The sequence below is a fragment of the Nipponia nippon genome, unplaced genomic scaffold, assembly GCF_047370975.1.
Source record: "Nipponia nippon isolate SJK-2023a ecotype South Korea unplaced genomic scaffold, ASM4737097v1 scaffold_6, whole genome shotgun sequence".
In the NCBI taxonomy this organism is placed as follows: domain Eukaryota; kingdom Metazoa; phylum Chordata; class Aves; order Pelecaniformes; family Threskiornithidae; genus Nipponia; species Nipponia nippon.
In genome coordinates, this window is record NW_028262380.1 from 36,896,444 (window position 1) to 36,922,026 (window position 25,583).

Genomic DNA, 25,583 nt, shown 5'->3' on the forward strand with positions numbered 1-25,583 from the left:
AAAGTTAGAGCCTCGCTTGTATCAGTTTGTTCCCGGTGTTGTCAGTAATATCCTTGGTGACTCCTGCTCTTGTGCATGGTAATTTTTCGACCAGGTGTAAGCATTTGGACTGGGTTGGTACACAAGCAAAAGGGAAATAGCTCATCTTTCCTTGTGTTGGCTCTTAGCAGCTTCTGACAGGCGAAACACAAGGGTTAGAAATCAAGACTCAATACAGAAATGAGGAAGAAGAGATCTCACTGGGAAATTTCTTAATGATACTGTTCAGGATTTTGGAAACCTTCAAAAGCAATGTTATGTTTTTCCATCACCTGATAACCCATTTTGAGCAACTGAGAATTAAAATATGCAGATGAGTACATTATCACATCTAGGAAATGAAGTCAAGAAAGAAGACTGGAAAACACCTCTGGGTCGTACGCGTGCACGCGTTAGCACTGCTCGGCTCCCTCCTGTACGGGCTGCGCTGTTACAATTGTGGAGGGGAACAGCAGACAAATGTTCTCCTTGCTGAGCCTGTGGACAAGCACAAGCGTAGCTGACATGAGAGCAGGGAAAAAGCAGGGTTTCCTAGTGGGGTAATGGCATAATGGTACCTTGCTTTGATCAGCAAGGAACTAGGCATTCCTGGCCTGGGGAGCACTGAGTGCCAAATGTTGTTAGACACTAAGCGTATACACTCTGTGCCATCTGGGACATGGGCTCGAGGAAAGGGGACACTCTGAGCTGGTGTAAGCTGCTACCATGGTGTTGCTGAAGTCCTGGGGCAGGTAAAGTTTATGCTGGCTGATGAGCTGCCTGGGTTCATTATGGTGGAGGGATGTCTAGGATTTCATTTTCTACGGTACTTTCACCATACCCGTCTCCTTTTTCCCTTAAGAGTCAGTCAAAACAAAGCCCGTTTTAAAAGAAATGAATGTAGAGAATGTGAAACGTAAGGATCTTTTACAAAGCGTCTTTTACAGTGCTGGGGACATAAAACAGGGCAGTGGAAGGTAAGCCATTCTGTATGTTGAGGAAGTCTAAGAATAAAGATTATAGGCAAACAGTCTACCTTTCTTTACAAGGCCTTGATTTACATCCCTGAATCTCAAATTTAGCTATTACAATGAAGTCCTGTTGCACACAGAGCTGACTTTTTATCACCACTTAAAATCTAATTAATCCGTATTGAAGCACAAAGATTTCTGTTGTGTTTTAGGGTGAGGGGTCATAGAGCCCTCTTTGTTCATCCTCAGGCTTGTAATCATCAGGCATTGGGATATAATTTTACCAAGCAAATTGGAAGGTAACAGATCAAATCCTTATCGGAAAGCCTAACTCATGGTTTAGTGAAGTCCTTCGTCCTTTATGTGAAACTTTATATTCGTGAAGAACAAAAAAGTGTTTCAGAGCCCACAAAGGGTTAACAGCAAGGGCTTATATTCGGGGCAGCAGAGAACTAAAATCATCATAGCTTCCACCATCACTCAAGGCAGCAGTTGTTGCAGAACTGCTGGGGAGCCCTTCCTCCTCGCGCTTGTAGGGCTCTGCTCTTATCATGGCCTTGGTCTACCGCCCCACGATGCAGTTAAGCGGGATACTGTTATCGCTGTTGGGATGGGTCCTGTCCTGCCTCACCACCTACTTACCCCAGTGGAAAAACCTGAACTTGGAACTGAACGAACTGGAGATCTGGACCATGGGACTCTGGCAAGCTTGTGTTGTCCAGGAGGAAGGGGGAATGCAGTGCAAGGACTTCGACTCTTTCCTTGCTTTGCCTCCAGAGCTCAGGATTTCTAGGATTTTGATGTTCTTTTCCAATGGATCGGGGCTTTTGGGCCTCTTGCTCTCAGGATTTGGGTTGGACTGTTTGAAAATTGGTGAAAGACAACAGGAACAAAAGAAACGGCTGTTGCTGTTTGGAGGAATGCTCTTCTGGATATCGGGGATTACAGCTATTGTCCCCGTTTCTTGGGTTGCCCATTCCACAGTCCAGGAATTTTGGGATGAGAATATACCTGATATTGTTCCCAGGTGGGATTTTGGGGAAGCGTTATTTGTTGGCTGGCTTGCTGGATTTTGTCTTATATTAGGAGGATCCCTACTTAATTGCACAATCATCTGTTCAACTGAAGTCCATCCATCTTCGGTCCATTACGCAGTTGCAGAACAGCAAGATCAGTGTCAACACTTGGAAACTGAAACGAGGCCTTAAAATGGAAGGCTTTAAGCAGTGCAGAAAGACTGCCCTATCTTTTTCAAACCCTAGTGCAAGCCAGACGCTTGTTCCAGTAGTCATTCAAAGGACTCTTTGTTACCTAGCTGATTTCCTAAACTTATGTCTGTTTCTCCATAACTGGTATTGGAAGGTGGTGTGTTTTCTCACCTGCAGAACTGTTTAAAACTTTGTTTCACAGCAGAATGCTGAAGTTTTCATAGACTGAGCAGAAAAGGTGCTTTTGCTTTCTCAACTGCACTGTAAAATCCTGAAACTGAATATGCGTGTTCCCTTACAGCTTGGCTTTTAACCAAAGTATGCTCCTTTTCATATGTAACCCATTAAATGAGCCTCAAAGCTTGACTCCCTGTTGCAATTTTCCACTTGCCTAATGCAGTGACCAACAAACTTGAGAGTTTTCACATCCTAAACAGTCTAAATACATGCATTGCATCAAATTGGTTTTCTGTGTACTTGGGAATTGTTCTGCTAAGAAAACTGTAGATTTCTGAAATTCTAGCAAGCCTTGCAGATGTCTTTCTGTGCATGGGGTGCTACGGGGTGGGTGCTTCATACCCAAGAAGTTGCGTTTTCCCAGTCCAGCACGTTAACTTGTATGCACAGCTTACTCTAAGCATTTCTGGCACCTGCATGCACCCTTTATGCACCAAAAACAGGCTGAGAAACGCTGCTTTAAAAAAAATACTTACACTGTCTTCAGGTAGTGAGGCATTATGCATCCTATCAAAGGCCCCTTAAGCTCCATTCACTTACAGCAACACCTTGCTCTGAACGTGGAACCTCTGACTTCAAACAAAAACTGGCCCCAAAGCAGACAGCTTCACGTGCTGTAAGTAGAAGCGTATCAATGCGGTATTAAAACTTAAAAACAAACCGTGAGATGCCAAAAGTAGCAGAAGTGCTGTAATGCTTTAGCAGATTGATGGAAAGCAAAGTATACGCTTTTCTTAAAAAAACAAACCCTGAACTAATGAAAGGTGGGCCCAGCTGTAGCCACACCCTTCAGCTACTGGTTTAGCACAGTATGTCTCAATCCCCAAAAAACTGCACATGGAACCAGGGGGGGGAGGAGTACGTCATGCTTTATAAAAAGCATTGTTTTAACTTTTGCTTATGTTCAGTATGACAAAGGATTGAGCGACACGGTGTCTGCAAAAGTGAGCAGTTTAGCGTTTTTGCGACGGCTAAAAATGAACTTGGTCCACAGACACAGGCTGCAGTTAGTTGGATTTGTGCTGTCTGTACTAGGATGGATTTTAACTGGTACCTGTAACTATTTACCAGACTGGAAAAATCGCAACTTAGACTTAAACATACTGGAGCTTTGGACCATGGGACTCTGGCAAACCTGTATAGTCCAAGATGTAGGAGGAACACAGTGTAAAGACTTTGATTCTTTCCTAGCTTTGCCTCTGGAATTCAAGATTTCCAGGATTTTAGTATCTACATCAAATGGACTAGGACTTCTGAGCCTTGTGATCTCTAGTCTTGGTTTGGACTGCCTAAAGATGGAGGATATAGACCAGAAGCTAAAGAGACAGCTGCTACTCCTTGGAGGAATACTCTTGTGGATGGCTGGAATTCTGGCCTTAGTCCCTGTTTCTTGGGTTGCCCATACGATAATCCAGGAATTTTGGGATGAAGACATCCCAGAGATTGTGCCCAGATGGGAACTGGGGGATGCACTGTTCAGTGGTTGGTTTGGTGGATTTTTTATAATTCTAGGAGGATCTCTACTCCTCTCCACGCTCTTCTTGTCATCTGACCATCACTTACCAGAGCAGTATGCAATGGCAGATATGCAAGACACCCATCAACATCTGGAAATTGGGAATAGAAGACTTTAAAAAGGGTAGATATCAGGTTTTCAGATTTCTTACTCTTGCATTACAGTAAGACAGCTCTTCTGAACAGACAGGTTACTGTTTACAAGATCGGGGGAGGGATTGTTTCTTACTAAATAGTTCCTTTAATTGCTACCTGCCTTCAATTTTAATTACATTAATTGATGAGTTATGGAGATCTAAGTCACCACTGTATTTCTCCAAAATCTGATCAATTGCAGATTTTGTTTTTCTAGGTTTTGGTGTGTTGTGTGGTTTGTTGTTTTGTTGGTTGTGTTGTTTTTTGGTTTTTTTTAGGATAAGCTAGTATAAAATTTTTAATGAAGAGTTGACCATCTTTTAAATGGCAGAACTCCTACTGAGGCTGCTTTAAACAATGTCTTTTTTACAGAAATAATACTAGTTTAAGTCCTGAAATGGTTTGTAGTGTCAGTTCATTACAAAAACCTAATACAATACAACCTTGAATGAAGTTCCCTGGACCCGTATCATTTACACTAGTGGAAACTAAATGTTCTCAGACATTATGTCATGTAATAGAAGATTCTCTCCAGTGTGTGTGTGTGAATATGTGACTGAATGCATCCCTGCACAATCTCTCTCTAAGGAAAGCCAATATTTCTGACTAATAATGAGATGTTGTCCAGTGCAGAGCTGACCATGTTCATTGCTATTGCAGTTTTTACTTAATGAATGTAAAGAACTAGCTTCAAGTATATGAATCACTTTCTATATAACTTATCCTAAGACTTGGCAGTGATTGATGTGAACTTTCTATAAATTGCAATGATTTTACATCGACAAAGCTGTAGCAGCCATCTGTTTCTGCAAAGAGAATATAAAGACGTAGAACAGCAATAAAAGAATTAAATAAACCACTGGTCTGGAAAAGAGCTTTGTTAAAAAAAAAGAAATGTATTTTCCAATCACTGAAACACATGGAAAGTGCAGAGACAAGTTAATCTATGTGGTGTATTTGCATACTCTTACAGACAAAATTAGAACAGAAACACATTCAGAATATAACCTGATTAAATATTTAGTTCAGTCCTGAGCATCTGATATTTAATACAGTATAAACATAGCAATAGTAAAAAAAAAAAAAAATCTTAAAATGATTTATGTTCTATTACAATTTCTGCTAAACTTTGCTCATTTGGCTAAATATTCTTGTACCAGTAATACTTAGATTTTGATATATGCAACTGCAGTGACATTGGTACCTGGTAATAGAACTAATTACATTCGTTACACCCTGCTGTGCAGAGTAAATTCCACTTCAAGAGTAATATTGACAATTTTTAACTGATGGGGTTTTATTGGTATATGTATTATTTTAGCTTATTCTATTGAGTGTTTCAAGTGTGAATAATCTGAACTAGTAAAAAAACCCCCAAAACTCCAAACCCAGAATTGTTAAAAGCTGCCTATAAATATGTTCAACTTTACCAATTTGGAAAATGAGGAGCACAAATATGCTTAAGTCTCTCATTTTTAAATGAGTTTTGGAAGCTAAAGTCAGCAATACTTTAATTTTGACCTCACCTCATGCTTACACATCAGACAATAATACTTTTTTGGAAAATTATTCAAAACATGTGAGGAGAAACGGCTAATCTGGCAAGAATTTAGACAGCTCTAAATATTTTTCACAATAGCATCCTCAACGTCAAATATTTTTATGGCCAGAACTGAACTATATTAAACAGAACATAAATAAGACTGTAAATAAATAAAAGAAAAATCATAAAGTACACCTCTAAACATCATTCTACAAACAACTTATATAATCAAATTGAGAAGTTGAAACTGTCAACCTTCATTTCACCTCTACATTAAATAATTCCAGATTTGTTTTTTTTAAAATTGACCTTTCGGACATGAATGTTATTCTCAAACCCAAGAAACAAATGGGGCGCTCATAAAGGATGTTCAAATCGGTCATCTTGCCCAAAATAGCATGTTTGGTTATACATTTAAGCGAACTGATGTATTTGCACAGAAGAAAACCCTTGGGTGTTACACAGACCTCTCATCACAGAACTGTCACTTTGAATTTGAGACAGCTGCTACCATCCTGTGGTTATATTTGCTTCCATTTTCTCACCAAGTAATTATAGCCTTTTTGAAAGATGAAGTCCGTGCGTATGTGGCTTGTTGTCTGGGGAAGAAAACGTTAGCCAGTGAATTAAATACATCTGAGTGCAACATATTAAGTAGAAAATGAAATAATTCTGTTAGCTACAACGTCCACCTACTTACAGAGGACCCACAGAAGATAAGACCCCAACTGCTTTACCAAGACAGGGCTGCTTCAACACCTACATCTCATGTTCTGGACTTTTTACAGAATGAACCCAAGCTGATGCTTCTTCCTAGCAGACTACTTCATGTAAGAGAAATTTGAACATCTATTTATTAAACCTGTGCACCCTCATAGGTTATGCATACAGGGTCAACTGTGTATTTTTAAAAATGTTATTTATTGTACTGAATTGTACTGTATTTCACATACTGAAATATGTGAAGGCTTCTAGTCAGGAACTCTTCCTTTTCAGAAAGGGTTTACCTCACTAACAAGATTTCTGATATTTGAGTTACTATGCAACAGGTTTTTCTCCTGGTACAAATACTTTAATGAAAACATCTTCATATTTGTAAACTCAGCAAACACTTTTACATAATCCTAGTTGGCAATAAGACAGCCTCTAGGACAAGAGATTAACATCGAGAAACTCTAATTATTAAGCGTACAGTGGATATAACTATTCCGATTTCAATGTTGGTATGAATTTCATTCAGCTTCCAGTTCAGAAAGCAGCTGCCCCTTTTGGTAGTCTCGTAATAAGTTTTTAGGGTTACTTGTCTGCCTTGCCTTGCCTTGCCCACTCTCCCGCAGATGCAAGAAACCTTTTAGTGCAGGTTAAAGTACTGTACATTCACAAAACTAAACTCTGAACTCTGTCTCTTCCTACAAAGTATTAAAAAACAAAACCAGAAGAAATTTGTTTTCAGAAACAAAATGCCAATGGGGGTGACGAATCTAATTAGCAGCTGTTGTGAGGCAGCCTCGATGTTTTGGAAGGGAGCTTACGCTTGTGGTTAACTTTAAACTATAAAAGTCACACTCTTGTACAAAAATATTGCATGGCAAAACAGCCATCTTCACAGTCTGCTCACATGAAAACAGTGAAAAGATAAACAAGCTTCTGTTGAACGTCGTATTTCTCAACACAGTGCGGTTCAACAGGATACATGCTCAGTACTGCCTTTGTTCCTTTGTTCCATCTTTACAAAATAAAAACACATGCAATACATACAAACTGTACAAAATCAGTATACCAAAATTAATCTACTTTGGTTTTCCGGTTGTTTGGGTTTTTTGCCTTTTTTTTAAGCATAAAACAATTCAATTCACTATATTTTACAAATAAACATATCAATAGTGAATGCAAAATAGAAGATCTTTAAAAGCAGGCCACTGGAACTACAAAGTTCATCTGAAAAGAGATGAGCAAGTGGAAAAACACTTCAATGAAAATGCACAATTATACATCATCAGCTGGAAGGGCTGGTATACTGATCTTTGCTCTTGTGAAGTATGCCATCTTCTCCCTGAAATTAGAAAAGAAAACAAGTTATTATTTTACTATTTATGCCATGACTCCAGTGTCATCTGCCATACAGATGCTAACGTTACAGCATAGTTCTTTAAAATACAGGTTTGGAAAACATACAGTGAGGAAAATACAGAGTGATCTATTTACAACAAATGTGGTTGCCAAAGCATTCTAACATAATTCCCTTCAAGGGCAGATTTATGTAAAAAGCAGCTCCAATTTTGAAAAAGGAAAAAAAAAAAAAAAAAAGCAGTATTTCATTAATAACTCCAATGATGAGATTGAAATGTTGATCTAGTCACTGAATTTCCTGTGATTTTGTGGGGGAATGAAAAGGCAAAATAAAACATTTTATCCTGATTTGGGAAAAGGGAGGAAAAGAAAAGAAAATAATTGGGTCCGGGCAAGACTCAGAGAAGCAGAATTGTCAACCCATTCTCTAGTTGCTTCCCCTGTGCTGTAACCATTTCTGTCTGCTATGAATGGAGAGATTACTGAAGCATAACAAGTTTATACAAGCTTGTCTGCCAGCAGCCTAGAAAGCAGATGATAAGTATAGGGGGTTTAAAAATTAAAGCTCAGAAGAGTCATTCTTCTTGAGAGCTTCAAAAATGCCTTTGCGTGAGTAGTCTTTGGGGCCACAGCACTGTAACAAGCCCAACTAGCAGGGCGAGTACAATTCAGCCTTAGGAGGTAACTATTTGTCCAGTAGACTGAAGCATGTTTTCCGCTGGCGAAGCTTGAGTTCCCCTCAGAAACAGTAGCTCAGAGCAAAATCCACTATGTCAGCTGGATTCCTCGGCTAATTGCGTGGTGATTAGAAGAGAAAGGAGAACGGAATCTTACGATACCCTTCTTGCAGGGGAATGATGTCTTGAGCGCTATTACGTGTTCCTGGAAGTGTGTGCAGCAGTCTGTCTGTGATGACTGGTAATGACCAGCACCGACCAACACTCTTTCTCAAGACTTGCACAGAAACTGAAAACTGGTTGGAGCTGCTCTGAATTTCATACTGAAGACAAGCAGCTCAGCTGTAACGCTTCTTTGCTGAGGAACCCTTTTCCTTTCTCTCTTGCTCTGATTCTGCATCACTTACAGTTGTGTGGTTTGCAATGTGTGCCTCGCAGGCCCCCGTTTGCTTATGGGCTTTTCAGACTGCTCCTAATAGACTGGGTTAAAAAAGGAAAAAAATCCTCACACGTATTAGCAGCTAACTTAGATGTCCCTATACAGGAACGCAGAAATCAAATTTTAAAAACGTGTGTTAGTGACAAAACAGATGAAATTAGCTTGCAGTACTGCTCCTATGTGGAAGAGTAAGCATTGTCTTTTTCAATCAACAGGTTTATATTTATTTTTATATAGAAGTGTGGCCTTTGGGCTGCTAGCCTACCACTTACTGTCCAGCCTTTTAGGAACTTAGACCTGTTAGAACTAAGGTTTGAGATAAAAAGTGTTCACTCTGGCTTACGCTAAGCAAGAACACTTGATTAATTGCTTCATGTAATCGCTTGCTGTTCCCGCAACCAAAAGGAGGAGGGAAACAAAAAGGAGGTGGGATTCACGATCCCTCTTGAATAATAAGTCTAACTGACTAATATTACAGGGTATGTCTGATTATATTTAGAAATAATTCACTTCACTACATTAAAAAGAGCATGAAAAGCAGAACAGGCCTTACCTGAATGACTGCACCTGCAGTGGCACTTTCTGGCTCTGCTCCCGTAACCTGCATACATCCTTGGAAGCTTTCCTCATCAATTTCTCAGCACTTAAACCTTGATTCTGTTCTTCTTTTGACTGTTCAGCCTGTAAACAGGAAAAATAACTGTATTTTGCTAATAATGAACAACTACTCATTTCAAAGAAACGACAAAATCTTGTGTGTCAAGCAAAACACTTGGCAGTGTTAGGTTTACAGTTGGACTCGATGATCTTAAAGGTCTTTTCCAATCTAAACGATTCTATGATTCTGTGAAAATCTCTACACAAAGGGTCAGCAAGACGCAAGGACTGACATCACAAGCCTAAGCCACGGGCACAAAATAAGATCACAGAGCTTTTCCAAAAAAAAAAAAAAAAAAAAAAAAGAGCAAATCCCATGCCATCACAGGTGGCTACTAGGTGTTACGAAGTTTGACGAGATATTTCTTAGGGCTACAGTTAGACAATACCTAAATTTGTATGTATGAACAGATGTTGTCTATCCAAATATCTTTTTAGAACTAGCGGACAGTGATTCTCTTCCCACGTAAAATACTTTTATTTCCTAATGAAAGCTCTCAGGAAAGTTGCCTATATCTAATCTAAAATGAGAGACAGAAAAAAAAATAGAGAAGGCATGCTCTCAAAATACACTTTCAAGTTTTGTTGACCTTGTTAGCAAAGTTAATATTCATGAACTCTTGTGCTTTGATTCCCGACACAACACCTGTTTTGCATGTAGCGGTGTAAAAGCCAAGGCAAGTGAACAGAACACCAGTGGTAACAAGAGATCAAGGATCTTTCTGGACGTGAACATTGTTGAGCAGCTACATACCCACCAGTAAGTTACCGTATTTCTGTACCTCAGTATTGCTGGCTCTCTTACGGATGTCTTTACCAAGCATTGCTGCATCAACAGGACAATCGCAGCTGTACCATCCACCATTTCAGCGACAGACTGCTATTAAAAGTTGTGTTTTGTTTTTTAAAAACAACTTGATCAGGGGTTTCTGAACGCCCGGTAATTTGAACAGCAGCTCTTCTTAGGTGGGCAGTCACCTGGATTTCTTAGACAAGCAGCCACCGTTCAGGTGCAGATGAATCCCATAACACCCGTTATCACCCCCATCACGTGTGGGGTGCATGGCATGGGCGGTGCCACCTTGTGCGGGCACTTAGCTTCATTTCTAGACTGCAGGGACTGTCAGACAAATGTTATTTACGGCATTTTCAATTTTGCCAGCCATCGAAATTTAATAGAAGCAGTTCATGATCTTAAACAATTTTTAAAGTTCTTTAGAGGTTAAGTTTTGATGCTTAACTTTAGGCACTCGGACTTGAAAATGCTGTTGTGTTACCTCAAATTAAAACACACCCCCAAGCCAGAAACAGCGATCTTCAAGTTAGTTTGTAACTTAGGAGTTCATGTCTCCAGTTCCGAATTCAACCCAGCAGGCTCCCAAAGAACAAAACCAACTAATTCAAAAAAGTTAGTCCATGCTATCGGTTTCATACCAGGTATTTATAGAAACCTGTTCACAGGAGGACAGTGGTACCCTCCCTCTGCTGAAACGCACTCCAGTGTTTTATATGAAAGTGTTTTACATGAAAGAGCACCACCCTTCCAAAATCTCACTCAAAATCCAGTCAGCTTGTACTGCTGTTAACTTCTTCAGTCCCCAACTCCAAAATAGCTACGATTTTTAAATGAAATTAACCTATAAATATTGTTTTCATTATTAGTTAGTGAACATAAATTTGCAATCTACAACTGGTAGTGTATTAATTAATTTTACATATATCACTGGCCATATGTTTTATCAGCTCCCCTAGTTAATATTTATCAAAGAACTAAACATACAATATTTCAAAATTTTCTAATTTTATCTTTTCCCTAACTATACATGAGATTCTTGTCCCTGCTGCGTTTCAGGTTCACAGCATAGATGACTTCTTTGTTTTAATATTCTCTATTACCATGTACCCTTTTTTCATTTTTTTAATCTTTTTTTTTTTTTTTTTTTTTTTCCAGGATGCTCTCAGAGAAACTTTGATTTCAGCCCAATGTCTCTAAGAGCTTGCATGTGATAAGGTATGTACATGACCAGGTTTACATTTACATCATGTTTTTGAGTGATTATAAAGACAGTGAATCCTCCATCTATATCAAATACAGAAAAGCACACTAATACACTGGCCATACCTTCTATAAGTTCCAAAAATCTGGCACTTATCTGCCAAAAAGAAGTGCCAGATAGGAATCTCTGTATCTGTGCTTAGCTTAAGCGTGAGATAAAGAAGAAACACTATCAAAATTAAAGCTGAAACACTAATTCCTGTCTTGTTCTTCAGTGTTTTTTGTGTAGAAGAATGAAAGCGAATCTAAAGAAAAACTGTTAACCGTGCTAAACACCAAAACACTGAACAAGGACATATTTGTGGTATTAATGCCATAATTACAGATTACCTCTACATAGAAGATGTACTGAAAAGAAATAAAGATGATCTTTACAGATATTCACAGGAATCTTTTTTGGACATAGACAAAGAAGTACTTCAGAGGACACTAGGTGTCTGAAAAAACTTACTTGTATGAGGATTTAAGACTCCAACTTTGAAATACTGCATGATGTCTCACAAAAATGCAATCTAAACACAAGAAAATGCTTCTGGTGCACAGAATCACCTACTGGTTTCTGATCTGCAGGTATTAGTGGGCTTTACGTACTTGCTGTACTTAGGAAGGTGTGGTAGGAAGGGGAGGGAAGGTATGGAGTCTGTGTATTTGGCTTCAAGCAGAGTAACTTGCGTGCTAGCAAGCAGCTACTGATTTTCAACATCCCCCACATCGTTGGTTTCATTTTTCACTTGAAATTCTCTCAATTTCTCTGGCACTTCCAGCTGCTGCATTAGTCTGTGCCATTATAATGCCTGCAGGATCTAAAAAATAATCTGTGACAATGTCCTCTAGGCTGCTGTGTTTTGCTAACCCAAGAGGAAACACTGACAGCAGAGTACAGCATTCTCAGGGTTGTTTTGCTCCACCGGGGAAGGCTGCAATGATTTTAATGGTAAAAATATTTCTAGCAACTTTGTAAGCGCTCTTCAAAGAGGTGGGGTGGCTGTGAACATTGCGCTGACTTCTAGCATGGAAAGGAGGACTTAAATGCTGTGCTGCAGCCTGCATATGTTTTAGGAACGTATATTATTACCCTTATTCCTCATCGCAGTGTGTGTCATGGTGTTGATCACTGACACCAGAGATATAAAATCTGACAAACCTATCTGCTGCCTTGAAAGATCCAGCTGAAGTAAGAACGCACAAATCCAGAGGATTTATAATATTAAATGTTGCAGAGGCATATTCTATTCTAGTGGGTATAGCTTTAGAGTGGGAGTAGTTTTAAATTAAACAATTAAAAATGAACATTTCTATCCTGCACCCAGCATTAAACTATGAACTTATAAATTTATCTATGCTTCTTTTATATAAGCCACTATTTTTATGGCTTAAAACTTAGATCAAATTCATACAATGAATTCACATGGTAAAAACCCACACAATCACACTGTGTGATGTTTAAACATTGTGCTGTCTTATCCCATTTTGCCCAAGGGTTTTTCAAAACACTTGTCAATGCTCAGCCTAAACTCTGCTAGTATTTTATAGCCATTTTAGAACTCCACTATCTATAGCCCACAGCAGATGCCAAGGAAAGAGAGACAGGAAGACAGAGAGTACAGAACAGGGCATAAACACAGAGCTGGGAGAACGTATTGAGAAAAAGTTTTGTTTCCTAAGCTATCAGATGGTCAAGGGCTTCTTGAAGTAGGTGATACCATTATGGTTAATGACCTCTGATGGATTTTTCTTCCATGAATGTATGTAACTGCTTTTGGAACCTATGCAAACTTGCAGCACTCAATGTTCTGTGGAAAACATTTTTACGGTTTCTAAATGTTGTGCTATGTTTGCTTGCACTTAAACTGCCACCTCTTCAATTCCCTGCTTCCTGTATTATAAAAGACAATGATGAATTCCTCTCCTCCACCTCACTCATGATTTTATAGACTTCAGCTGTAGCTACTTAGCCACTCCTAACATGGAAGCTGTTTCCTCCTTTGACCATCCTTGTTGACCCTCTGTAGTTTTATTATCCACTTTGAGAAGGGGAACCAGAACTGAACAATATTTAAGTTGCAGGCATAACATGTATTTACATCATAAAACAATGATCTGTTTTGTTCCAACTTCTTTTCTTAGTAATTCCCGTCTTATTTGCTTTTTGACATCTGCTGAGTGCCGCGATGTTTTTGCTGCTTATATCCAGAGTATCTCATTCCTAACATCTAATTCAGAGCTCAGCTTTGTATATGAGCATCATCCCTTCCCTCCTCTACACAAGGCTATTTACTGACATTTAGCTTTTTTTTTAAAAACAAAACAAAACCCAAACAGCTGTTGCTTACATATTAGGAAGTCATCTACACCTTGTTAAAATTGCTTTCCATTTTTATGACTCCCAGTAACTGGGGTGTCATCAAAACACTCACTTCTATCAACCATAAATAGCTGAAGAGTACAAATCGCTCCTGGACGTCACTAGCAACCTCCCCTCATTGAAAACGGATGTACGTTGACTGACATAGATGGGAAGGGGGCTCCAGAGGGCACCTACTCCAACCTCCTGCTCAGAGCAGGTGAAGCTACAGCTGGGTACTCAGGGTCTTGTCCAGTTAGGTTCTGAATATCTCCAACTGCGGAGGTTGAGCCCCTATTCCAGTGTATGATCACCCTCACAATTTAAAAAAAACAAAAACAACAAAAACCAAAAACACACAAACAACCCACAAACAAACAAACAAAAACCCCAAAAGACAAAAACAAACCTCCCCCCCCAAACAAAACCAAAACCCCACAACATCCAGCTTACTCATGCATCTTGTCAGAATTTTCCGTGTTCCAGTTTGTCACTGTTGCCTCTCACCCCTCCTATCCTATTTGTCGTCTTTTATCCACGAGGGCATCCCATCTTACCTTACGGCAGTTTGGAGACAGTGAATATATACTTGTATTGTTTTAGACACCATCACACAGAAAACAGAATTTGGCTTTTCTTTGCCAAAACTAGAACAATTATGTCCTGCACAAGGAAATAAGCCACAGTGGAAGTACTGCCTTTCCCGCATGCCCCTACCACTGTAAGTAATGGTCATTGCCTCTCTCTACCTGTTACAAAGATCTTTTGGCTACAAGTTCTGTGCAGACTGCAGATCAACTGATGCTGAAGGACAAAAAGCATACACATGTCTGTAGAAGTATGGCTGGGATGTGAGAATTTTAAATTAACTTTTCAGTAAATGCTATTTTACTACACCAACCACAACTATTACTCCCTAATAGAGTTTCTACTCGGAATTACTAAAGTATTTAAAGGGCACTAGAAAAATACTACCTCAAATTCTAGGTTTAAATACTGTAGTATTGACTAATAAAGAAATATTGTTTACACTATGTCATTCAGAGGTGTAATTAGTCAAATGTGAGCTTCTGTAAGAATCTTTAACATGATAGACCAAATAACGAATTTGTGGAAAAGGTAGGGGCATAAGTGTATTCATTCACACAGTATCTGTATGCTGCTCATACCTGTTTTTCAGCTTGTTTCAAGAGTTTCTGGAATCGTTCATCCTCTAGCACACACAGGGGAAGGTCTGTCTCTCCTCTACCTTTCATTTCCTCAAGCTTTTTTTTAAGATCCCGCAAGGCCTGAAGCTCATCATTCAGACGATTCTGTCTTGTGCGTGATGCCTGGAGGTCCAGCTCCAAGTCAAGGGAAGTGCGTATGGGGCACTCTTGCGTAGCTCTTCGCATGATTGGTTGGCAAACAGGCTGAATCATTTGGGAGACAACAATAAAAATGAATACCTAGAGAGGCTAGCATAGGGTTTGACATAGTACAGTCAGAAAAGCTCAAATATTTTTTGTTTTTCTTTAGCAGAAAGCTGCTTTGATGATATCCAAGTCCAAAAATTCATCTATCCTGGAATTTTTCTTCAGTCACTAGCTAAAAATAAAGGCAAAAGTTTCTCCAACCAGGTGTACAATGATATATTTACAGGTTAAAAACAAAAAACCCGTTCTGATCCCCAGCACAACACAATGCCAGGAGATCAGCACTACACAAACTTCTCCACAGATTTCAGCTACTTTGTTTCTTTTTATAAACATTTGCTTTTTCAAGGCCTAAGCAAACACATAATGCTACAAACTCTGTAAACATGCATTTCTTTAGTGTATTTCACATTACTTACTGTCCTTTCACTATGCATTTTTGCATGAATAAATCAGGCAGGAGAAGCCATCCCAGACTATTCAATATTTCTTTCTTATGCCAAATGTAATCCTGCTACCTGGTAACAACACTTCTGCAGAGGTGTTTCTTTAATTACAATCAAGATTAAAATACAACTCTCTCAACTTATGTAAGAATGAACTCTGTGCAAGAGAAACAAAATATTACTCTCATCTTTCAATCCTTTTGCTACTCAAACGCTCCTGGAGAAGCGTAAATCCTCTTTAAAGGGTATGTCCTTTTAAGGACATCCGAGTCCTTGAAATTTCCACCAAAATTTGCTTTAAGATATATGTTGCTGGTGTTGACTTTTGTGCAGCGTGAGCCACCTTGAGTCACCTTGTAATACTTGGGTTCTTTAACTCAGATCCCTTTGACAGTAACAAGCTAAAGTTCAACAGTGAATGCCATGATGCTGAGCACGGTGTCTTGCTGCTGGCTTCAGCCACAACTAGAACAACTTAAGCTTTGTGGGTGAGGGATGATGTAGGACTGAGAGCACTGTGTTGAAATTTCAACCTGAAACTACAGGACTACATGTGGTACTTGCATTGCTTTTGCTGAAATACTTGGAATAAAGCACATGGTTTAAGTTGCTTGTTATTCCTTCTGTCCCCATACTTTGTTTTAAACCACGTCCAAGTAACATAGCACATACCCGTTTAACTCTCAGGCTCCGCCGTTCCGTGGCATTTCTCACAAAGAGAGACTTTTTGGCTAGTGTTGAGCTGTCACTGTCACTTCGATTCAACTGTCAAAACATACATAACAGAGATATAAAGCATCTTCATATACAAATACATCTGTATTGATATAACCAGTCAGAAAACCTCAGTGTTGATATACATGTAGGTCATTCTTAATACAAAGTAAAAACTTTCTCAACTAGAATAAGCGTCTACTCTCAAATTCCATTCCTAAACCAAGACAACCATTCATAGAATCATAGAATGGTTTGGGTTGGAAGGGACCTTTAAAGACCATCTAGTCCAACCCCCTGCAATAAGCAGGGACGTCTACAACTAGATCAGGTTGCTCAGAGCCCTGTCCAACCTGACCTTGAATGCTTCCAGGGATGGGAATCATAATTGATCTTACTGAATGAATAGTAAGTAGACTCTTTAGGAATGCAAGGAAGGTAGCTATGCTTATTAAGTACTGCCAAATCACTGTCTGGCTTTTATATGATTGCAGATTATAAACTATGCATTTCATTTACCTGGGGCAGGCTTTTAACAAATTTACTGCAGGGAAGGTAAATTCCTGTAGACATACACCTGTCCAACAAATGGTATTTTTGTATTATTATTATTATTTGTAACAAGTATGGGTGTGCCTACAGCTTCCTTCCGAAGCACTTCCTGCTTCTCAAAAATATGCACCACAGCTTGGCAGCAGTTTCTTCTTCATTATAGCATTAGTTCCACATACATCAATGCAGACTGACTGTTAGATGCATCAGCATGCGTGGTGGTAACCTTCAAAGAGAACAGAAGCATCTATCTGCAGGGTATTTATTTCACCTCTTCAGAAAAGGACAGACAAAAAGAATCATCTGCTAACATTTCAATAACCAAAGCCAGAGCCCTAAAGCGTGCTTACGCAGGACTGACTGGGAGTGGGGGGTGAGAAATGCAACCTCTGGCACTATGAATATACCTCTGGAGAGACAAATCTGTCTTTTCACCAGGGAGCCACTACTGGGAACTCACCCCTGGATAGGCACAGGTGGCTATCATCACTGATGTTCTTTAAGCACTTTTCAAGGGATATTTTCAAAGGCACCAACAGACTTTGGGTCTGTCCTTTAGGCCTCAAAAAATCTCTGTGTTTCCTGTAACACTGTATGAGAGTAGGTGCTTTCTTAAGGCTAGGCCATCTCTTCTGAAAAGAGAGCAGCTGGCAGTTAGCCAGAGCGTACCCAACAGACGCTTTCCTCCAGTATAGCAACACAAAGCAGGCGGGGCTGCATAGGCTTGTGGTGCCAGCTGGGGAGACCCGAGCTGTTCAGCCCTCTCCGTGGACTCGGGTGCAGTGGCAGTGCCCACTCGTGAGCCCCAACAGCGGACTACAAGTATTTCTGAAGCTACAAAAGATTCATCTGTGCAAACACGGGTTTTTCCTAGGCCACTTTGCTTCCAGGAAATACCGTACACAATGAGAAAGGGAATGGTTTATTCAAGGTATGCTTTTTTAGATTCTGGCTTCTGCCAGCAGGTATGTAGCAATGTTCAATGCTACAAAAGCCCAATACTTTTCCAGATGCAAAAACCTCAGGAGTTTATACTAACTAAACTATCGGAGCAACTAGTGTTACTTCCTGTTGAAGACCTCCACAGTCAGTAAGCTAAGGCTACAGTTTTTTTGCCAATACAACTAATTCCCAGTTTACAGGAATTCAGATGAAGGCTAGGTTCTTAGTCCAGCCAATAGCCTATCCAAATTAGGTAAAGATTGTTACAAAATGATCTGCTGTGTTTCGTTCTGGAGGGTATATAGAACAGTTATTCAAGTATGTAGATACTGCCTATAGAATTTTTTAATAAGCCAATGGTAATCACAGAGAAGTGACCAACTTTAATGCTCCCAAACGATTAAGGCAACCACCTCTAACTGAACTGGAGAAGAATTAAAGCATAAGTTGTTTTTTTTTAAAAAGTCATACTTGTGTAAGTAACCTGTAGAAACTAAAGATCAAGAACAAACTGCCTTTTCTAGGGTGTCTGTAATTAAAATCTATAGAGCTGGTAATCCGTGCTTAAATCTTTAAACACATGATTTTCACAGTTAGCTTAGCAGCAACAGGGCTGATAAGTTTAATCTTTTTTGTCCATGCTACCATAGATCTAGAGAGACCGGAGAACTTTATTGCCAAAGCCATGTTTAAAACTCAGCCCCTAGGCAGCACTCGCACATCTTTCAAAGATGTAATTACAGCAGGATTTGGGCTGCCCAGGTTTAAAACCAGTTGAGATACAAAGCGAGATTTAAAACTGATGACTGAACTCTTTCTGCACTGTTGCCCTTAAGTGGTTACATTATTAAAATATGGTAATGCAATGGCAGTTTACAGTGAACTCTATTCTACGTTTCAACAAATTATTTTGCTGTGTGAGAGCTTAGTTGCTGACGTGCAGTGAAACACGCTTTTTGCAGCCAGCCAGCACAGGAATCCGTGTTACTTCTCTCCAATGGGATGTGTTTTTGCCCTAGTAAAGGTGTTTTGCAAGAGTATGCAACTCTGCTGAAAGTCAGTTCTACTGTGCATCAGGTCAGTCAGGGAGAGAAAGAACCTAGAGAAAGCACAGGCTCTGCCTCTTGCGGGGAAAATTGGTACATGACTCACTGTCATTAATGCATCATTCCCAAGAAGTTAAATGACTCTTTAGTTAATAGCTCTTCATTCCAAGTGTTTTTCCTCTTACCCTACAGATGTATTGGTTCCGCTCGCCTGGAGAGAAGGTTTGCGAGCGCACAATCATGCTGTTCCTCACAAAAGGAGGCTGTCTTGAGCTCCAGCTGGCTCTGTCCTTGGGTCGGACTGTTGCGTTCTCGTTAACCGATTCCTCAGTGTTCGTCTCTTTATCAACCTGTGAAAAGGAATTTCGTTTATAAGAACTACTATATCCAGACACATGCCACTACATAGTTTTTGTGCCTTTGGATTTTACAAGCATTCTTGTTACCTTGCAGCGGGTGGAAAAAGACCAGCAGCAAAAAGCACCTTGCACATACAGAGAAGCTACGCGAAGTAAAGAAACACAAGATTCCCAAAACGCTTAACAGTGTGTGGGGAGTCTTTGAAGGTACTCTTTGTATCCAGTAAAACAAAAGCTTTTGCAGAGAAGCCTTTGCTGCCCTGCAGATGGTCTGATGCAACTGTGGCACAACAAGTGTTTTGCTTTGCCATTTGCAGACATTTTCATTATTGCGCATTTATATTTATTTTGTTCTGCATTTGCAGAACAGCAAGGTTCTGCCATGCTAGAGACGGTGCCTACGCACACTGAAAGGAGCAGCTGGGAACGTGACATTGCCCAGGTTCTTCCAGACATACTGTTGTATGTCCCCCAAACCCCAGCAGCGGGGTTGCTTTATGGCAGTCTGCAGAGCTACACCAGCCTTGCGAACCCAGGGAACAGACACTGCTAGCTGCTGTCCCTCGGAAGGGCCTGCTGCCTACTACAGTGGCCCCACACGTGCCACAGGGAGCCCTGGGTGCCAGCACCCCCGTAGCTGGCACAGCCTGTGCTTACAGGCAGCAATCATCTTGACAGCCTGGCCAGAACGAGCACTGCAGCAGCTGGCACATCTGATGTTACTGATGTGCACTGGGGCATTTTCTTCAACTTGGGTAATTTAATGAGGTTCATGGATTTCAACGTGCGTGTGATAAATACAACGACCTAAATCGCACAACTGCAACCCTGAGAGGATCTGGCACACGAAGATCTATACTGTGGCTGGCTTTACAATGACGTCTGCTGTGTCTTTCACTCACTGTCCAGCCTGGGCTTAGCAAAACACTTGTGTGCGTGCCTAACCTTCAGATGTTGTCCTTGATGTCTCCCCTTACCGAGTTAGGGCTTTGATCTATATTTGCTTGCTACCCAGCAGACTGTCAGTCCTTTTAATACCATGGCGTTAGCTCATTTGGCATCTTGCCACATTAATTGGAAGTTAATTACAGTTTCCAGCAAGTCCACTGAGGTGTTGAACTTTTGTATTGTCACAAACTTGAAGGAACGAGATGGCGTTCTTTGCCTTTTTACCTTTGCTGTTTTACAGAACCCGCGGGTTTAACGCATGCAACAGTGTTTTTGCTAAGATGCAGAAAGGTGTTCTAAAAATTTTATTTCTAGAGTATGTGCTACCACATCAGGGATATGTTTGCTAAAAATTTACTAAAAGTGCTTTCAGAAGGTGGAATATAATTTAAAGTGAACAGTTCACAAGGATATGGAACTGGAATTTGTTATGTGCAGCGTGTGGGTAGTTCAATAGTACACAGTTTAATACACATTTTGGAATTTTCTGTTCATTAATCTTTCCTCCTTTTCTCTGCTAATCCAGTATTTCACACTCTAAAATAAAGGGAAGAAATAAAGAAATCCCCTCATTGGTTTAAAGATCTTGACCCCTCTTCTGTCTTTCCCACTGTTTATCAGACGAATCAGGAAAAAAAAAAGGAAACAATGAAACAGATGTGCAGAAATATTTTAAATATGCACAAGTTGAAGCTACTGAACTGCGGTTGTATTTTGAATATTCTCCCTATGCAACAAAAAAAGTAAAGATAGACATTTTTAGTTAATTGTCTTTGACTTAGAAGTTCTGCCTAGCATGTCTGTTAAATGCCCTCCTCATAGTTCAGAAGTGACCACACCGACTTAATTAAAAGTACATGCAGACAAGCGCTACAGCAAAGGCCACATCAAATTGTAAATGCTCAGATGCAGCAGACTTCTACATTAACTGCTTAGGAATAGATCTTCAGACACAGTAACATACCGTAAGAATGCATATTTTAAGATATTTACCAGTGTTAGTATTACAGCAGCTTGCTGGCTTTCATGGGCCTCATCACTGTTCTTTCTGTCCTTGTCTTCATTTGTTTCTGGTGCACCAATGAGTAAGCCTATGTCATCAGTACAGTTGCCTTCTACTGCCAGCTTAATACCATCTTCCTCTTCATCCACTATTTCATCAGAGGCTTCTGCGAGCATTTCTAACCTGTATGAACAGAAGTAGCCCAGGCTTATTCTCAAACTGAAAAAGCCCACCAGAGAAAGGTATCAGGAGGCCTAGGCCTTCACCCATGTACAATGCATGCATTTTCCTGACAGGGAAAACAAGATACTCTTATCACCCAAATGCTTCCAATTAAGTTCACGTGAAGGCAAATTTCATTATATGCTCCAATAAAACCCAGCAAGCTCTACTACAGTTCACCTTCAAGATCATTATGACAACACCGTGCTACGTTCAGTAGCTGTATGTTTATAACGTTGAAGGACTTTGGTTGCAATAAATTAATAAAACAAATGAGCGAGTCTCCCCTTCCCCCACAATACAGCATGTATTTATTTCTACGCTGCAGATAAGAAATTGCACAGGAACTGAACTTAACATAGTAATTTAGCAAGAAATCTGTTTCTTGCGAAAGCCCACAACTTCTTCAAAGACAAGACCATCAATGGAAGCACACACACACTGACTTTGTCAGACAGCAGCTCTCTTTTCAAATCCTATTAGTTGCTTGTTATAGTTAATGCAACTAATATTTGATACGAGACATTCTAGCACATCTCCAGTGGCTTAGACTTCCCAAGTGGTTTCACAGGAAGATGTACGTGGAATGGAGGAGCATCAGCAGTAGGAGTTAACACACCAGCCAAGACACTATAAACCTAAAAGAAGGTGAATGAATTTACCACACAAGAGGACGAGACTTTACCCCAGTTCCAGTGGTGGTGAGACACTGGAACAGGTTGCCCAGAGAAGCTGTGGATGCCCCATCATTGGAAGTGTTCAAGGTGAGGCTGGATGGGGCTTTGAGCAACCTGATCTAGTGAAAGATGTCCCTGCCACGGCAGGGGGGCTGGGCTAGATAATCTTCAAAGGTCCCTTCCAACCCAAACCACTCTATGACTCTATGATCTCCTCCGAAAGTACAGCTCTTCCATTTGTCTAAGAATAAGAGGAATGAGCAGAATCATTCAGGCATGAACAGTGAGGGAGGAAAAGTGGCTTTACCAGTCTTCCTCAGAGCCCCTTTGCTCCTGTTCCTCCTCCTCCTCCTCCTCATCTTCAGCCAGCTCTTGTTCTACTGCTTCCAGCTCAGCAGATGTCCTCTCCAGCAGAGCTGACACAGCATCCTGCTCACAAGGAAAGAGAAGAGGAAACCAGAATTGAGTGATACAGAACATAGGTTAAAAAAAAAAAAAAAGGACAATTCTTGCAAGAGCTGCATTACCCTGCTGCTCCCCAATGCCAGCAAAAACATGACTCGGATCACAAGTATAAGGGGTTTGAATTATCAGTGTGTAGCACATTAATTGATTGGTTTTATACAGAGTAAATCTCAATCAAAAATAGACTGTTTGGAAAACAATAATGCAATCAAATATGCTCCTGTCATCCTTTAATGTCTTGTCTCTCTTCCCTCTCATAATTGTAACGTCCCTAGGTAAAAAAAGGTTGTTCTTAAAAGTTACATTTTTAACATAGTTCTCTTAAGGATGTATTAAAGCAGAAAAGCTTATTTAACCAGAAGAATTGGTATGTGTTTTGCATAATCAGCATTTTCAGTGCAATGGCTTAAATATGCAAATCCATATAATTAACAAATAGCAACTTTTCTGTGTGCATATCAAAATCAACGGTAAACTTAAGGAAGCTCTTCAATAACATTCTTTTTAAAATGAAACGCAGCTGAAGTGTTTCAAACCGGAGTGCAATTATGTATCCCAGTAAGAAGCATCAGCATCAGACAAAAGTGCCCGCAAGACAACAGGGCCTTGGACCTTCAGGGGAGGACAATTCACATATTCAAGTCACCACAGTGCAACAGCACAATTAGAGCCCATGGCTTTTTTCTTGCTATTACAGTAATAGCCAACGCATTGCTCACCAAGTCGAATGAGTCCGACGACTGCTTGCTTAACAGAAACATGGATTCTTCATTTTGTTCCTTGTTCTTTTTGCCAGGAATTTGCTTGCAAGGCAACAGGTTGTACCACAGAGTACAAGTCTCATCAGAAAATGATAAATCCGCCAGACTGATCTGAGTCCCAGCCTGCACAAAATAAGAATGGGGAAGAAAATTGTTTAAATTTTTTTTTTCCCCTGCAAGACAGCTGAAATTAAATGCTACAGTATTTATCATGTAAAATAGGCAGCACAAATTTGACATGAATCTTAATTCCCTTTTTAACTGTACAATTTTCTATTTCCTTCCACTTCCAGTTAAAATAAACAAAGAGAAGCACATGGAAGGGTCCTTCATATTGCCTATTCTGCCATCTTTTATTTCAGTCTGCGGAATTTCTCCCCACCTGCACACACACAAAGCCCTCCATATCACTGTAACGCACATGTCTGCTTTCTATAGCATTCAGTAATGAAAACCTGTGTCAATGAAACCTGCAGCGTCACCTCATGGAGCAGCAAGTTTCAGTCAATTTTTCAGTTGTTCCACCACAAAAATCATCAATACGGCAAACAATAACGGATGACCTTGTTTGCTCTAACCAGTGAGGAAGCAGATGAAAAGACAGTAAAAGAGATTAAGAAACCCTTTCATTTGGACAAGCACGGACATCCACTGAGTTGGCACTCTGGGAAAACTTATGAAGTACTCGTGTTTGGGCTGTGCCTTGGAGATTAAAATCCTCTGTCCTTTGGCAAAGCAAACCATCTTCGCAGCTATGGGGCTGCCTACGTAGCTCTTGCCAAGACTGTGGCCATGTTGCCCAGGGCTTTCTGCTGGGGGTGGTACTCCCAACTCTTTCTTTTGATCTTGTGATTAACCCTTATGTCTTTGGTGGGGCTTTTTTTGTTGTTGGATTTCTTTCTTCACCTTTCTATCCTGCATTCTGTTGCGTTTTTGTTCTGCCACCCTTCCCTTACCTGAGGGGGAACCTCTTACATACTGGAAAAGGCCAACACATTCCCCAGGAATTAAGTTAACTTCTACATTTTTCAAAGTGAGAGGCTGTTCCCAGTAGTCGGAGCTGATGAACCCCATCAGATTCCAGCATCTCTTCAGCGTGTTGTAACTAAAAATCGCGCTGTGCTACTAAGTCAGACTCGTGGTGGAAAAACTAGACTGAATTGAACCAGACCATGCAAAAGCAATCTGAAAGTAAATGAAGCATCACTAATTAGGTGATGACCACAATTAACAATAAAATTTAAAAAGTGCCAGTTTCCAATAGGCCGGTTTATGAATGTCATGCCTTTTTATAATTTCTACAGATCATAAAGAGCAAAAAGGTGGACATCGTATAATCTACAGCAACATGCAAAAATGTAATTTAGTTTGCTCTTTGTGACAAGTTGTGATAATGAGGGTTTGCCTTTTTTTTTTTTTTTGGACATACTGTGGCTCTTATTCGGCTTTTACTTTAAAATCTAATGTTAGAGTAACGTTGCAATGACATTTATGGGGTTTTTTTAATGTATAAAACCACAAAGATGGAATATCAATCTGTAATTAAAGGGTTAAGGTAATGCAGTGTTAGAATTATCAAAACACTTCCTAAAACTTCCATCCGGGATTAGATTCTGTACCAGGAATTTCAGAGAAAGGTAGTATTTTAAGTACTATAGCAACAACCAAGTTATGCTTAAGAGTTTGTCTCCAAGTACTGTGGAATTTTAGCAGCCTTGACCATCAAAATAAGAGGGGACACTATAAACAAATGCATGCCAAAAAAAGCCAGAAATAAAACTGCATACCAAGCATTCTTCCCGACGACTTCGACTGACAGCACAAACATCTACTCTCAGTGTCTTCTGTAGCAGTGTTACTTGGGAAATGACCGCTCTGAATATCTCGTTGAATAAAATGGTTTCCACGGCAGGATGAACTTTTGTGCGGAACAGACAGCTGGTATCAGTTGAGGATGGAAGTACTGCTACTCTAATATACCTGCCGGAAACAAAACAAAATCTTTACCTGTATTTAAACTAGCACTTGCTGGTGACGCACAATGGAAGTTGACCCCATCAACTAAAGGGCTGCATAGCAAGAAAAGCGAAACAGCAACAAATCAGAGGTGGAATGGAAAAGAGGTGAAAGAAAGGAGTGAGAAACTCCTCCGGCCCCTTGCAC

General features: G+C 40.1%; 3 protein-coding genes across 3 annotated transcripts in view; 2 read left to right on the forward strand and 1 right to left on the reverse strand.

Annotated features, from left to right (window-relative positions):
* Positions 1 to 1,540: 1,540 nt before the first annotated feature.
* Positions 1,541 to 2,275, forward strand: LOC104021279 (claudin-22). The gene has a single exon (XM_009474812.2). The coding sequence runs from the start codon at positions 1,541 to 1,543 to the stop codon at positions 2,195 to 2,197; it is 657 nt and encodes a 218-aa protein (XP_009473087.2). The 3' UTR covers positions 2,198 to 2,275.
* Positions 2,276 to 3,411: 1,136 nt separating this feature from the next.
* Positions 3,412 to 4,068, forward strand: LOC104021278 (claudin-22-like). Its single transcript, XM_009474811.1, has one exon. It carries the CDS (start codon positions 3,412 to 3,414, stop codon positions 4,066 to 4,068), a length of 657 nt encoding a protein of 218 aa, XP_009473086.1.
* An 898-nt stretch (positions 4,069 to 4,966) lies between these two features.
* WWC2 (WW and C2 domain containing 2) overlaps positions 4,967 to 25,583 on the reverse strand; it is a 104,613-nt gene continuing 83,996 nt past the window's right edge. Inside the window, exons 15-23 of the mRNA XM_087736411.1 lie at positions 25,208 to 25,400; positions 23,379 to 23,543; positions 22,502 to 22,623; positions 21,286 to 21,478; positions 19,171 to 19,335; positions 16,404 to 16,496; positions 15,040 to 15,282; positions 9,367 to 9,494; positions 4,967 to 7,680 (exon numbers count right to left, since the gene is read on the reverse strand). Coding sequence (XP_087592537.1) covers positions 7,614 to 7,680; positions 9,367 to 9,494; positions 15,040 to 15,282; positions 16,404 to 16,496; positions 19,171 to 19,335; positions 21,286 to 21,478; positions 22,502 to 22,623; positions 23,379 to 23,543; positions 25,208 to 25,400 — 1,369 coding nt within the window. The 3' untranslated portion in view covers positions 4,967 to 7,613. The remainder of the gene's footprint in view (positions 7,681 to 9,366; positions 9,495 to 15,039; positions 15,283 to 16,403; positions 16,497 to 19,170; positions 19,336 to 21,285; positions 21,479 to 22,501; positions 22,624 to 23,378; positions 23,544 to 25,207; positions 25,401 to 25,583) is intronic.

What these genes read in the sequence shown, in the direction of transcription:
- LOC104021279 (XM_009474812.2), top strand. Translation starts at nt 1,541, where the DNA reads ATGGCCTTGGTCTACCGCCCCACGATGCAGTTAAGCGGGATACTGTTA.
- LOC104021278 (XM_009474811.1), top strand. Translation starts at nt 3,412, where the DNA reads ATGAACTTGGTCCACAGACACAGGCTGCAGTTAGTTGGATTTGTGCTG.